The sequence below is a fragment of the Prionailurus bengalensis genome, chromosome D1, assembly GCF_016509475.1.
Source record: "Prionailurus bengalensis isolate Pbe53 chromosome D1, Fcat_Pben_1.1_paternal_pri, whole genome shotgun sequence".
Lineage (NCBI taxonomy): Eukaryota > Metazoa > Chordata > Mammalia > Carnivora > Felidae > Prionailurus > Prionailurus bengalensis.
In genome coordinates this window covers 46,363,732-46,378,323 of record NC_057346.1, presented here as the reverse complement: position 1 = coordinate 46,378,323, position 14,592 = coordinate 46,363,732, and the positions used below count along the sequence as shown (strand labels likewise).

At 38.9% G+C, this 14,592-nt stretch overlaps 1 protein-coding gene across 2 annotated transcripts in view; it reads left to right on the top strand.

The window, feature by feature from the left end:
* Nucleotides 1-14,592, top strand: part of CCDC81 (coiled-coil domain containing 81) — a 43,706-nt gene that overhangs the window by 14,315 nt on the left and 14,799 nt on the right. For both annotated transcript variants that reach the window (XM_043579991.1, XM_043579992.1), the window contains 9 exons: nucleotides 981-1,060; nucleotides 3,523-3,647; nucleotides 5,542-5,665; nucleotides 8,586-8,679; nucleotides 9,281-9,427; nucleotides 10,329-10,433; nucleotides 10,576-10,748; nucleotides 11,981-12,059; nucleotides 12,276-12,496. In XM_043579991.1, coding sequence (XP_043435926.1) covers nucleotides 981-1,060; nucleotides 3,523-3,647; nucleotides 5,542-5,665; nucleotides 8,586-8,679; nucleotides 9,281-9,427; nucleotides 10,329-10,433; nucleotides 10,576-10,748; nucleotides 11,981-12,059; nucleotides 12,276-12,496 — 1,148 coding nt within the window. The remainder of the gene's footprint in view (nucleotides 1-980; nucleotides 1,061-3,522; nucleotides 3,648-5,541; nucleotides 5,666-8,585; nucleotides 8,680-9,280; nucleotides 9,428-10,328; nucleotides 10,434-10,575; nucleotides 10,749-11,980; nucleotides 12,060-12,275; nucleotides 12,497-14,592) is intronic.

Sequence of the window (14,592 nt, the reverse complement as noted above, 5' to 3'; positions counted from 1 at the left end):
CCTGGAGCCTGCTTCGGATTCTGTGTCTCCCTCTCTCTCTGCCCCTCCCCCACTTGTGCTCTGTCTTTCTCTGTCTATCAAAAATAAATAAAATGTAAAAAAAAAATTTTTTTTTAAATCACATTTTGGGAAATTGCTATAAAGTGGTGAGAGTGATTCTTTCCCCCCAGATGTCCCACAACTTAAACCTGAGTGTTGTTCTGCAGAGTAGTTCTCTTGGGAAGCTGTAGGTTTATTTCAATGATGCTGCTTTTGCTGGAACCATATTTAAAACTTCTTTTTGCAAATTCCCTTCAAAGCCTTTTGTAAACCATATCATTCCAAAAATAATTTTGGATTTCTATTACTAGTATAATGTAATAATGTCATTACTATAAAATGTGATAATAATTATAATAGCTGCTATTTGTTGAGTGTTTATTATGTGCCAGCCACTTACATACAGTACCTCATAAAAATTCTATGAATTAGATCCTGTTATCCCCACATACTCAGGGGTTTAAGGTTACATAACTTAACAGTGTGGGGATGTGAACATGAATCCACATGACTTCAAAGCCCTTCTCTTACCCTTCTCTTAGAGTTATTTGGGTCAAGAGTGGAATTGGCTTCCTTGCTCATTTTCCTCATAGTTTCAAATAAGTCAGCTCTCCTCTTAAAGATGTATAAAAGAAGCCATCAACTCTGAAGGTAATTTCCAAAGAGGAAATGGTTTGAGAAAAGGCAGCATCAGTGGAATTGGTATGGGACTATCCACAGTGATAAATGAGATAATTCCTCTTTGGATTTTAAGCTCTAGACTTTAAGCACTAAAAAAATATAAATAAATAAATAAATAAATAAATAAATAAATAAGTAAGTAAGAAATAACAATAGAGAGTATCATGGTAGCCTTGCCTCTGAGACTGCCTATAGCTTTGATTTGTATGTGTCCTAGACCACTGCCCCAAGCATAACCTTTCTCTTTCTCTGTCCTCCAGAGGCCTGGCACTGTGGACTCCGTGTTGTCCAGCAGAGAGAGCTCAGAGAAGCAATCCAAGTGTGGGTGTGCATTTCCAAGGTCAGTGTTTTGCTCCACAGGTTCCTCCAGGCACAGCAATCCTTGTTGATTTATTAATGTGATTGGGTTGTGTTTCTCATCTTTTCTGGCTCATGCTCCTTTTAGTGTTCTCTCTCTTTCAGTGTTCCAGCAAAGAAGGATTTGTTGCATACACTTTCCATAGTTAAGTTAGACAGCAATGGCCAGTTAGACTATTTTTATTTATGATAATTCAACAACTCTATACATTACTTGGTGCTTATCATGATAAATGTACTCTTAATCCCCTTTATTTCACCCATGCTTCACCCACCTCCCCTCTGGAAACCACCAGTTTGTTCTCTGTATTTAAGAATCTTCTTTTTTGTTTGACTCTTCTTTTCTTTTGTTATTTGTCTTGTTTCTTAAGTTCCACATATGAGTGAAATGATATGGTGTTTATCTTTGTCTGTCTGGCTTATTTAATTTAACATTATACCCTCTAGGTCCATCTAGACTATTCATTTTTAAAACTACTCTTAGCTCCCTAGAAACTCTGATACTACCTCCCATCAATTTTAGTCCCTGCAATATTAGTGCAATTCTTCTCATCTTCTGGGCTTTCCTCTACCTTCCATCATTTCCTCTGAACTAGCTTTCTCTTTCTGCAGTCTAGCTCACCTGTCTGAGCTCTGATTCTTACCACTCAAGTGGTTAGAGAGATAAGGTAGAATAAAGGAACAACTTTATCCCAAGAGTGCAGTGGGTTTTAGTGGTGGCTGCTGACAGTGATTATAATAATGATACTGATAATAATAATAATAATAATTGTCATCTATGGAATATTTACTACTGTAGATGTCAGATGCTATTAAGCACTTTCTCAATATTATTGCACTTAATTTTCACTTTAGCTATTTGAGATGTGTATTTAATTTTATCCATTTTATAGAGGTGCAAAATTGTAATTTTAATTTTTTTTTCTTTTAATAAGTGAAACAACATGGTGCAGTATTAAGAACACTGGAATAGGGGGCACCTGGGTGGCTCAGTCAGTTGAGTGTCCAACTTTGGCTCAGGTCATGATCTCGTGGTTTGTGGGTTTGAGCCCTGCATCGGGCTCTGTGCTGACAGCATGGAGCCTGGAGCCTGCTTTGGATTCTGTGTCTCCCTCTCTCTCTGCCCTTGCCCTACTCATGGTCTGTCTCTCTCTCTCAAAAGTAAATAAACATTTAAAAAAAAATTTTAAAGAACACTGGAATAGGAGTCAGGAGACTTGTTTTTTTTCCCCCCAGTTTAGCTGTCACTCACTCATTGTGTACCGTTAATCATGTTCTTAATCTTAATTGCTATGCCATTAACTATTACGCTTTTCAGGTGGAGGAAGTTTGGGGAATAACAACCAGCTTCCCAGAGTATTATTTTCTCATGGTTTTTAAATCTTTGACATCCTCCTGTGTTAGTTGGTTTGGAAAAACCCCCTCTAGGAAGGACTGTATGACATACCTCAAAATCAGTGTGAGGGTCAGAATAAACATTAGAGATTAGTTAGTCTAGACCCTTAATATTGTGGATGAAATGGACAAACAACTGAGTGGCCAAGCTAGAAATAAAACCATGGCTCCTGACTGTTCCACTATTCTTTCCATTGTACCATGTTGCCTTACTCATTAAAAATAAATCAGTGGATTCAAAATAATTTTATTGTGATTGTATTTTGGAAGGCAAATTTGGCTGCCCCCTTGGACATATTTTGGCTGAAGCATTACAGGAGGGAAATAATTGCAATGGGTCAAGAACAGAGATGGAAGCTCCTGTTAACTAGAGAGCCTAGAGATGGACCGGAGAACTCAAATACTCAAAATAGTTGTAGATGTTTTATTCATGTGAAGTTTGGTCCCTGAATTTACTGGAAGTACCACCCCTCCCCCACTGCCCTCTCTCCTGCTTACACCTCTAACCCAGCACTCCATACTTGAGACCACAGAAAACCTACAACTACATGCACCAGCTGAACACATCCATTCCCCCATTGTGCTTTTGCAAGTCCCTCACTTTTGCCTGGGGAAAGGATGGAGCTGTGGGGAGGAGAAAGAGGGAGGGGAGGAGCAGTTATTTCTGGGCATATTTTGGTCTCTGCCTACCAGGCTGTGAATCTTTGCCTTTAAGTCATCCAACAGCCACCTTTCACTGTCACCTCTATGCATCCGGTTACAGAACTAGAAAAGACAGCCGGGTTCAAACTGAGACCAAACCCAAAGCTTAAATCCCTCAATTTATCTTCATAAGAGCTGCTTTTGAGGCCTCAGTACTGAGAGGGGAGGTCTTGGTTGGCTCCCAAACTTAGCCTGAAAGAGAGCCTCAGTAAATCAAAGCACTTGCCCCCTTGAGAGAAGTGGGTGTATTTCAGAACCAGATAGCTAGCTGGGTTGCTTCTAAGGATTGAAAGTTCACACATTCACCTATTCAGGCCCAGAGCAGTAAACATCGTGGCTTGTTTCTAGGATTGAGATCAAGACGTTGGACAAAAAACCACCTATGGAGACCATTGTAGAGGAAGATGAAAATGAAATGAATGGACAAGAGAAGTGCGAATTAAAAGACCATCCAAGCAAAGAAGGCGTCAGAGGTAGGCCAATATTGCTACCATATTGGTGGTAGCCCAGCCATATTGCTTAGTGACTTCTATGCTCAAAATAAATAAAGTTAGAATCATGAATAATTACTGTATTCTTCTTTCTAACATATCTTCTATTCCTGGAATCTTGTATCTCATCTTAACTACTTTTTGACTCTCAGGCTTTTAGACTATGATCTCTTTGCTGGTTCCCCATTACTTAAAGAGGTCAAAATTCATATGCCTACAGGGTCCAGTCAGATAATGTAAATGCATGAAGTGGGTTGCATTTAACATGATAGGGTGACATGTTAGCATAAATAATAATTTTTATGAAAAATGGAGAATGGAAGTTTTGCATCTTTGATACTTGGCTTAATATAAGGTGGCTGGATTTTCATATCTGTGTCTTCATTTAATCTGTTATGATATGTTTGTGTTGGTTGAAGCATATGAAGAAAATCCTAGGATTTCAAAGACTTTTGGAAAGGATCCTAGGGATCCTTAGGGGTTGCCATGCCACTCTTTGGAAACTTCCTTTAGGAGATTATTGCTTTGTAGGCAACACACTAATTGACGTTGAAGCAAAAAATGCTGATAGAGCCAAAAAAAACCCCATGTCAGTGGGTAAACATTGGCTTGTGGATATTGTTTTTGCAACATGTGGCCTACAGGATTACATGTAAACTGTTAGCCTAATATTCACATGCTTTTGTGTCTGTAACCTCATCTGTCACTGTTTCCTATAGATTCCTTCTCTGAGCAGAATTGTCTATTTATGTCCTTCTAACACATCTTGTCCTTCCCTGACTTCGTGTTTTTGTTCATTCTTTTTCTCTTGCCTAGAATGTCCTTCCTTTTCTTATAGTCTAGCCCAATCCTACTCACCTCTTAGCATCATTTTTACATCGCACTTACTCCATGAACACTTCTCTCATCACTGGATTCTGAAGTGTCTTCTTTCATCTCTAAACATGGCAGACCCTTAAAGATAGCACCATCAATTGGAATGTAGACATTTTTCATCATTGCCCTGAGTTGCTATTTATGCAATGTATGCAAAGCGACTTAGCATTGTAGGCACGTAATAAGACCTCCACGATGAGAGCTCTTGGGGTTTTTGTCTATATCTTATTTTTCTCTACAACTATAGATCTTCCCCAATTTAACGATGGGGTTATGTTCAGGTTAACCCATTATAACTTGAAGCTATCATAAGCTGACAATGTGTTTAATACATCTAACCTACTGAACATTATAGCTAGCCTGTCTGAAATGTGTCATCTAGCCTACATTAGCCTATAGTTGGACAAAATCACCTAACACAAAGCCTATTTTATAATAAAGTATTGAATATCTTATGTAACTTATTGACTACTGGAAGTGAAAAACAGACTGGTTGCATGGGTACAGAATAGCTGGAAGTGTATCGCTTGTTCACTCTCCTAACTGTGGCTGGCTGCCTGCTGCAGCTTGCTGGGCCGCCCAGCATCCCCCAAGGGAATGTTGTGTCACATATCACTAGTCCAGGGAAAGATCACAATTCAAAATTCAAAGTGCAGTTTGTACTGCATGCACATCACTTTACACCATCAAAAGCCAAAGTCACAAATCATAAGTCAAACCATTATTAAGTTGAGAACTTTCTGTATATCTTTTGAAAGATCTTGAAGGGCAAAGACTTGCCTCGTGTATTTTCTAAAGTGACTAGCCAGTGTCTTGTACGTAATAAATATACAAAAAAATATTTGTTTGAATCACACTAGGGCAAGGGACAATAATTTAAGATAAGAAATGTATCTTATATATAAATTTTCCCGGGTAAAATAACGAGTTTTAAAAATTAGTTAAGTACAAAACCACCCATTTAAAGTTGAAAGGAAACTTGGTTTCATTCATTTTACAGAGATCATAACACACAAGAGACTTCGAGAAAAACATGCTCTCTCTCCTTTCAAAGTGACAAACATCAGCTTTCCAAACACGGCGGAGCAGAATGTTAGTGGTGGTAAGAGTGTGAACCGCGAAAGGTAATGCATTGGTATTTTATCTGGTGTCTGTTACTAAATATATTTTTGAGTTATATCTTGATGCAGGGAATTTAAATGAGTGTTTATTCATTCCTTCATTCTGTATCCTTGAGTACATTCTACCTGTTAGGTGATTGGGATAATAAATTCAGTCAGGGCTCATAATCTAGTGGGAAAGCCAGGCATACATAGAGTGATAAATTATGACTCAGTAGGATAAACACTATGACAGAGGTGGAAACAAAATAGCACAGGGGAGAGAACATCTAACTCTCTTGTGGATTTGGGAAAATTTCCCTTGTTTTCTGAGTGCTTGGATATTATGATATAACATAGTTTCATTATTTGGATCAAATTGGAAAGCAGTTTTGCTAAACATGGCTGGCATTCAATAAACATTCTTTGAATGAATGAATGTATTACAATTCATTATGGTCATGTCTTCTAACAATGTTATGTCAAAAGATTTCTATTTTCATTTTTTTTAAGTTTACTTATTTGTTTTGAGAGAGAGAGAGAGAGAGAGAGAGAGCAAGCAAAGGAGAGTCAGAAAGAGGAGAGAGAGAATTCTAAGCAGGCTCCACACTGTGAGTGCAGAGCCTGATGTGGGGCTTGAACTCACAAACCATGAGATCATAACCTGAGCTGAGATCAAGAGTCAGATGCTTAACTGACTGAGCCACCCAGGCACCCCAAAAGATTTCTATTTTCTTTTTTTTAACACACTTTTTTTTAAAGTTTATCTTTTACTAATTTTGAGAGATGGAGAGCAAGTGGGGTAGGGGCAGAGAGAGAGGGAGACAGAATCCCAAGCAGGGCTCGATCTCAGGAACTGTGAGATCATGACCTGAGCTGAAATCAAGAGTCAGATGCTCAGACTGAGCCACCCAGGCACCCCAAGTAGGACACTTTTTAAAACCTCAAATTAGTCAACCATACTCAAGTTATCTATTGAGCATTGATTATTTACACTGCACTGGGCTAGCAAATTTGAATTTGTTAATGTGTCACAATGTATCAGCTATCATATGTGTGATTTATGCACTCTGTGGTACTAAAGTCATGTTCAAAACCCTGGGCATGCTTGTTTTGAATAATCTCATGGTTATGAAAGATAATTGTGAATTAAATGTCTTGTACTTTGGAATTTAGTTCAATCCAACAGACACTGAGCACCACAGTATGCTGGGCATTACTTTAGACACCAAAGACACAGAGCTGTAAGACATATAAAAGACATATAAACAGTCTCTTAGGGAGACTGACACTAAAGAAGTAGTACACATGGTAAAGACAACAAAAGAAAGTACAGGAGCTGCAAGGAGGAGGGAGTAATTAATTGTTAGGGCTTATTGGTGGAGGCTTCCTATAGATGTTGACCAAAAAATGGTTGGTTGTGTGTGTGTGTGTGTGTGTGTGTGTGTGTGTGTGTAATGTGTATCACAGAAATTTTGAAAAATGAGAAAAGGAATAGATACAAAAAAATCACCCATTATACATATATTTATATTTGAAACATATACACACATTTTAAGTACAACTGAGATCATATCATATGAAACTTTGTTATACTCAACAATAAGTGGTTAACATTTTCCCATGGCTCTGAATGTCCCAGAACATGAACAAATAATTGCACATCATTTCATTAATTAAACCTTTTGTTTAACTCATCTCCTTTTGGATATTTAGATTATTTTTAGTTTTTTAATATTATAAACCATACTGTGACAATATAGCTACACATAATTCTCTGCATGCACCTGAATATTCTATAGAATAAACACTTTAAAGTAAAATTTTAGAGGTAAGAGATGAACCCATTTTTCATGCCTTTGATACATGCTACCAATTATTCTCAGGAAGGTTATATCAAATTATCTTCCCAGTAGCAGAAATATGAGGGACTGCTGTCTTCTCCATAGTTTTGTTAATACTGGACATTGTACCCTCCAATGGATTCCATTCTTACCCAGGGTAAAAGCCAGAGCCCTTGCCATGGCCTCCAAGAGCCTGTTTGGTCTCTGATCTCTCTCCTACTTTCTGTCTGCTATCTCATCTTTCACTGGCTACTTTGAGCACAGGTACACTCCCACCTCAAGGACTTTGTACTCATTCACTCTGCCTGGAATGCTTTTTGCATCAGATATTTGATTATTATTAACCCCTCCTTCTTCCAGCTATTTACTTAAATATCACCTTCTTGGTACATCTTACATGGGCGTTCTGTTTTATGTTTCAATACTCCATCCCTCCAGCATTGTAGGGCATTTATCACCTTCACACATTCTATTTTTTAAATAAGTTTATTATTTTGAGAGAGAGAGTATGTGTGTGAGCGGGGGAGAGGCAGAGAGATAGGGAGAGAATCACAAGCAGACTCCAATACTCAGAGCAGAGCCTGATGTGGGGCTCAATCCCACAACCCTGAGACTATAACTTGAGCCGAAATCAAGAGTCAGATGCTCAACTGACTGAGCCACCCAATCACATATACTATTGAATTGACTTACTTGTTTATCAGCAGGCTGTCAGTTCTTATCAGAATGTTAATTCCATAAGGACAAGGATTTCTTTTTCTTATTTTTTTTGTATATTTTGTTCTTTACTGCATCTCCCATGCCTAAAATAGTGCATATAATAAGCACAATACATTTTGTAGAATGAATACATTTTATACCCATTTCATAGCATTGGTAACTGAGATTTTTTGCAAGATGACCCAGGTTGCCTAATGTCAGTCAACTTGTAAGCAAAAAAGCTGGGATTCAAACCCCAGTTTATTTGACACAAACCATAGATCCTCTGAGAAAGATCGCTAAGATTATTTTTCTTTCCCTTATATTTGTGCTTGCTTCCCAAATTATCATAGCTCATGTCAGACTTTTAAACATTAATTCATGTTGCACTGTTTTTATAGCTTATCATCTCCACGTTATTTGAAAGATTACAATAAAATGAAGCATAACATTTCTCCAGCCACTGGTTGCCAGGATCATACTAAGGCAGGGCAGGTACAGTGTCTTCAAACAAAGTTCTCTTTCTGTTTCTGACTTCTGTTTCTCAGTAAGAGTTATGGGAATTGCTTTTTTTTTTTTTTCAATGTATGGATATGGTTCAAATACTCAGGACCCCAAATTAGACTCCAATAAACATATCCATTATTAAAATCTACTAGGGTTAACACAAGGAGGGTTGGTATATCTCTTTCTAATTTTCACTTGCTACAAATACATTTCTTTTTTGAGGTAAAGAGAGGGTGCAGTGAGCAAGGGCAGAGAGGGGGGGTAGAGAGAGAGAAGTGGGGCTCACCCAATGCAGGACTTGAACTTGCAAACCATGAGAGATCATGACCTGAGCCAAAGTCAGATACTTAACTGACTGAACCACCCAGGCCCACCTGCTATAAATACTTTTGATCAAATGATCAAAATATCCTCTTGGATATTTGTGGAGCCCACTTTGCAAGACTCATGTTTCTAATTGCCATCAATACATTCATTTATAGAGTATGTTGCGTGACATACTCAGTCTCTGGAAAGCTTGTGAAGGGAATGTGAAGGAAAACAAGTAAAAGGCAAAAAACTCAGTTTGTCTTCAAACTCGGTATTGTAGGAATTGTGTTATGTGTGTTTGCAACGAGCGCTGCGCAATTTGTCACGACACCACAGCAGTGAGAGGAAGAGAGGGGAGAGAGAAATTGAGCAACACATTCGGCAGTATCAAATGATGAAGGATCAAGAGGAGCTCCAGAAACACCAGGTAGTTCAACACTCCGACTGAAGAATGGGACCGTAGGAATATGATTTTAAAGGGCCACGTTAAATGCCCCGTCATATGTCTGTACTGTAATGTATTTAATCATTTCCTTATTGTTGGACTAAAACTTGGGTTGTATGCAAGTTTTCATAATAGTGAGCAACACTGGGATGAATGTCCAAGCAGCTGAATGTTTGTACCTGCCCCTGATTTCTCCCTCTCCCCAACCCCCAAGGACTTAGTTTTAAAGGTGGAACTCCTGGATTTATATGGTTTTATTTGTGATTTCTAATACAACATAACCAAGGCTTTCCCCTTCAAATCTATGGCCTATCTCAAGCAAGCAAAGAGAGGATGGTACCCCCATATTTGCACTGTCCAGATTTCTGTGGTCTCCCATAGTTGACCATACTGCTCTTTCCTGCATTTGGATACCAGGTAACCACTTAAGAAATCTTCCATTCCCTCTTACGATCCCCACAGAGGTGCTGCCTAAAGCCACAGGAAAAAAGAAAAAAAACCTTCCCCAACCCACTTTTATAAATCTATGAAGCTTTATAGAAAGTACCATTGCCTCCAAAAGGCGAGTTTCTACCTCAGTTGGATTATTATAATGTAATAGAATTAAATTTTTTTAACGTTTATTTATTTTTTTGAGACAGAGAGAGACAGAGCATGAAGAGGGGAGGGTCAGAGAGAGAGGGAGACACAGAATCTGAAACAGACTCCAGTCTCTGAGCTGTTGGCACAGAGCCCAATGTGGGGTTTGAACTCACAGACCGCGAGATCACGACCTGAGCCGGAGTCGGACGCTCAATCAACAGAGCCACCCAGGCGCCCCTAGAATTAAATTTTTAAAGGCTGTATTTTCAGTACGTAATTTTTTGTTTGTTTGTTTTCAAAGATGAGAAATCTGGCTAATAGAGCACAGAATCAAAAAAATGCTGCCTATAATCTTGGAGTTGCTGAAGCTATAAGAATCCACAAGAAGGAGAAACCTGAATTTTGTGTGAGTCTTTTCAAAATTTCTGTTGCTAATACCTGCAAATACTATAAGTTAATCATGGATTTTAGTTTTCTGAATTACTACCTTTATTCTTTGTTGCTTTTTGGTATTTTAAAGTAAATGAATTGCTTCTCCTTCATTCCAGAAATCTTTCCTATTTGATAAACGGCCACTCAGTTCTGAGATTAATGCTTTTAAACAAGAAGAATATTCCCAAAGTCTCCTGAAACAAATGGATAACAGACGGGAAAAGCAAATAAAGCAAAGACAAAACAGAGAGCTGATGGGCCGCCTAGAACAAAAGCATCTCACAGAGGAGTGAGTCTGGTTGACAGGCTCTAAAAACGGGTTCAGAATTTTCACGTGAAGCTTATTTCCATGTGGGAGTCAATCAGCATTGGTAGTTTCATTAGCACAACTATAACCAACTGAGCCAACCAACCCAGCTGGCAGCCAGTACCACAGCATTACATTTCATTAGAAAAATGAAAAAAGCTGTCATTATTATAATTATCATTATAGTGATACCAATCTATAACTAATTATAGAGAATCATTTTGTATTGTTTTGTGATCACTAATACTGGTAGATGAAGGAGGGGACTTGTCTTGAACAAGCACTATTCCCAGCTATTCCCAGTCAATCTCAAGTCAAAGCTGGGGTTTAATGTCAGTACTGGTATCTCACAGGGGAACCCGGAATGTGGGGGAGAGGGGATCTAAGAGGACTAGAATCAAGGACTAAAAAGTCATGTAAAGAATCCTTCCCTCTGCTCACCCCCATAGCTCCTTGGTAGACATCATCTTTATTCCAGCTCAAACCTGGATGAATGTTAGTCTCAATTCTGAATATTCAGGAAAGAGAATCTGATTGGTATTGTTCAGATAATCTGAGGTCTGGGATAGGGTCAGAGTTCAAACCTGCCTAAGGGCGAGTCACACTTCTACTACTGAGGTCAGGAGAGAAATTAAAGAGGCTACTGTAGTGTGAGGGAGACTCCTAAAACAAATAATAAGCTAGCTTTTGGGACTGAAAAATTATTTTTCTACAAAATGTTTATGTTCCATTATACTCGCTTTATAGATCATATGGGTTCCCTCTAGGTTGCATATAACAGAATCATAATGTATAATGGGAAATATCACTTTCTTAAAAAGGAGTCTTATGGTGAATCATTTTGTAGAAGAAATAGACACTTCCTGCTTTCCTGTCACGGTTTTTTAAAGCACAGGGGTGGGGGGGGGGAGTGGGGGGGTGGTGGGAGGGTGAAGGAGGACCTGTCTTAGTGGTAGTGAATTTGGACAAAATGGTCATTCCTCTGCTTACACTTGTCCTGTCTGTCCTCTATTCAACACATTGTCCACTAGCCTATGCATTTGAATTACTCCTTTCTTTCTTAAAATGGAAGCTCCTAGAAAGAAATGCCACTTTTTATTTACCAGGCTCTCACTCCTATTGATACTTATTAAATACATTTTAGTGATGTTAATCGGTATTACTGAAGACAATAACGAACGTCGCCCCCGCCTCCTCTTATCTTTAATTGCTAGACTTGATGCACAGAGAGCCAAATACATCAGAGATAAGATGGAAGACACCCAGTGTTATAAGAGAGCTTTGGATGCACAGGTAAGGGGACAACTGTTATTTCAAAGTTCTGCAGTTCTGTAGTAGCATTCTAAAAATACGTATAAAAACTGTAGCCTTGTGTGTTACCCATTTGGTGGTTTTTGCAGCCCTTGTTCCTGCCTCTAAGGGACTGGTATTTTACTATGCTACACTGTTGTGTGTAAGGTTTATTGCCTGGTATCATTCTGATCTGTATTATATGTGTCCCTGTTTCAGATAAAGAATAAATCCATGCAAATGTCCACGTTTGAGCCAGAGCCTTGTGAACCCATCTTTGCTAAGGATGAGAGTGAAATGATGGTGCAAAAGCGAAAGCGAGACCAGAAATACATGAAGCACCAGATGGAGACCGCTGCTAGCCAGAAAAGAAGAACCATCCTGCAGCACCTGGTGGGCCAGAAGCAGGATTTGCAGCTGCTTCAGAGGACACAAAAAGAGTAAGGGACCCCAGGTCTTTCTTCCTCCTCCTCCTCTCCTGCTCCCCTCTCCACATTCCCCTTCTCTTTCTCTCCTTCTCCTACAACAGCACAGAAACAATAATAATAGTGAACACATTGAGGAGTTACTATGTACAAAATATTATCCTTCAAACTTCATCTTGTTTCGTCCTCACAATTCACTCAATGAAGAAAGGTTATTGATTAAAAAAAACAACAACTCAACCAACCAGTCTCGATCCACCCCTCTCACCAGTTACCTCTCCATATTTTTCCTTCCCTTTACAGTACAACTTCTTAAAAGAGTTGTCCACTTGTTGGAAATACAGTGTGAGCCACAAAGCAGCTATTTTTCTCAACTAGACACAGACATGAAACTTGGGTTGTTTCTCCAATAAACCCTCTTCCTCCTAAGAACTGTTCATGTAGTAAGCTGCACTGATGACGGCTGGTGAGGGATGGTGAAGGTGGCCACGTAGGCAGAGGAGGACTTTATGCCTTATCAATGCAAATACCTTTAAATTCAAACATCAAACACCCAGTTTCTTTCTTTTCCTTTTCTTTTCCTTCCCTTTCCCTTCTTTCCTTTCCTTCTTTTCTTTTTTGATTTGATGAGTTTATACATTATGTTGACCACAGGTGTAGCTACCATTTTTCCTGTTACATTGCTAGTACAATATCATTGCCTGTATTCCTTATGCTCTGCCTTTTATTCCCATGACTTACCATTCCATAACTGGAAGCCTGTATCTCCCACTCACCTTCACCCATTTTGCCTGATCATCCACCCCCCCACCCTTCCCTCTGGCAACCTTCAGTTTGTTCTCTCTATTTATAGAGCTGATTCTGCTTTTTTGTTTGTTTATTCATTTTTTTTTTTTAGATTCCACTCATGAGTAGAATCATATGGTATTTGTCTTTCTCAGTCTGACTTGTTATTTCATTTAGCATAAAACTCCTTGGGTCCATCCATGTCATCTCAAATGACACAATCTCATCCTTTTTTATGGCAGTGTAATATTTCACGGTGTGTGTGTATGTGTGTGTGTGTATATATACACCACATTTTTCTTATCCATTCATCTATTGATGGATGCTTGGATGCATCCACATATTGGTTATTATAAATGATGCTGCAATAAATTTAGGGGTGCATATATATTTTTGAATTAGCGTTTTCATTTTCTTTGGGTGAATACCCAAAGGTGGAATTACTGGATCCTGTGGTAGTTCTATTTTTAACTCTTTGAGGAAGCTCCATACTGTTTTCCATAGTGGCTGCACCAGTTTGTATTCCCACCAACAGTGCACTGCACAAGGGTTCCTTTGTCTCCACATCCTCACCAGCACCTGTTGTTTGTTGTCATTTTGATTTTAGCCATTCTAACTGGTATAAAGTGATTACTCATTGTGGTTGTGATTTGCATTTCTCTGATGATGAGTGATGTTAAACTCTGTCCACTTCCAAGCTCCATGACCTGGGCCAAATCACACACACACAGGGTTCTTTGGGCCCTCTTTTCCTCACATGAAACATAAGGATAATATACCTGCCCTACCTCTCCTTACTGTGAGAATTATATGAGTATGTATTTGAGAACGTTTTTGGTAACCGCAAAGCTCTGAACAAATATGAACTGAGGTCTTTAATTGGTTATCTCTCTTGTTGAAGCTCTGGTCCCAGACCCCCTTTTCTGTAGGGGTCAGGTCCTTGTCTCCTGTTTCTATATCCTTTACTAGTTATTCCATATTCTCTCACTTTTCTTTTCCAACTTCCCTGTCTCTGGTCCATCTCAGGATGTCATCTGAGGCCCTCCTACGGCAAGTAGAGGGTCACTTTCTTTCAGAGGGGATCATTTAGTCACTATGAAACAAACAGGCCTGCTAAAGTATTTTTACTTCTTTTTCTTTAAACTCTTCTGCTTTTGTTTATAAAAAATATAACAAATTATGCTTATTAAAATAAGTCAATTGGTGGGGCGCCTGCGTGACTCAGTCAGTTACGTGTCTGACTCTTGATTTTGCCTCAGGTCATGATCTCGTGGTGTCTGAGTTTGAGCTGCATGTTGGGCTCTGTACTGATGGTAGGGAGCCTG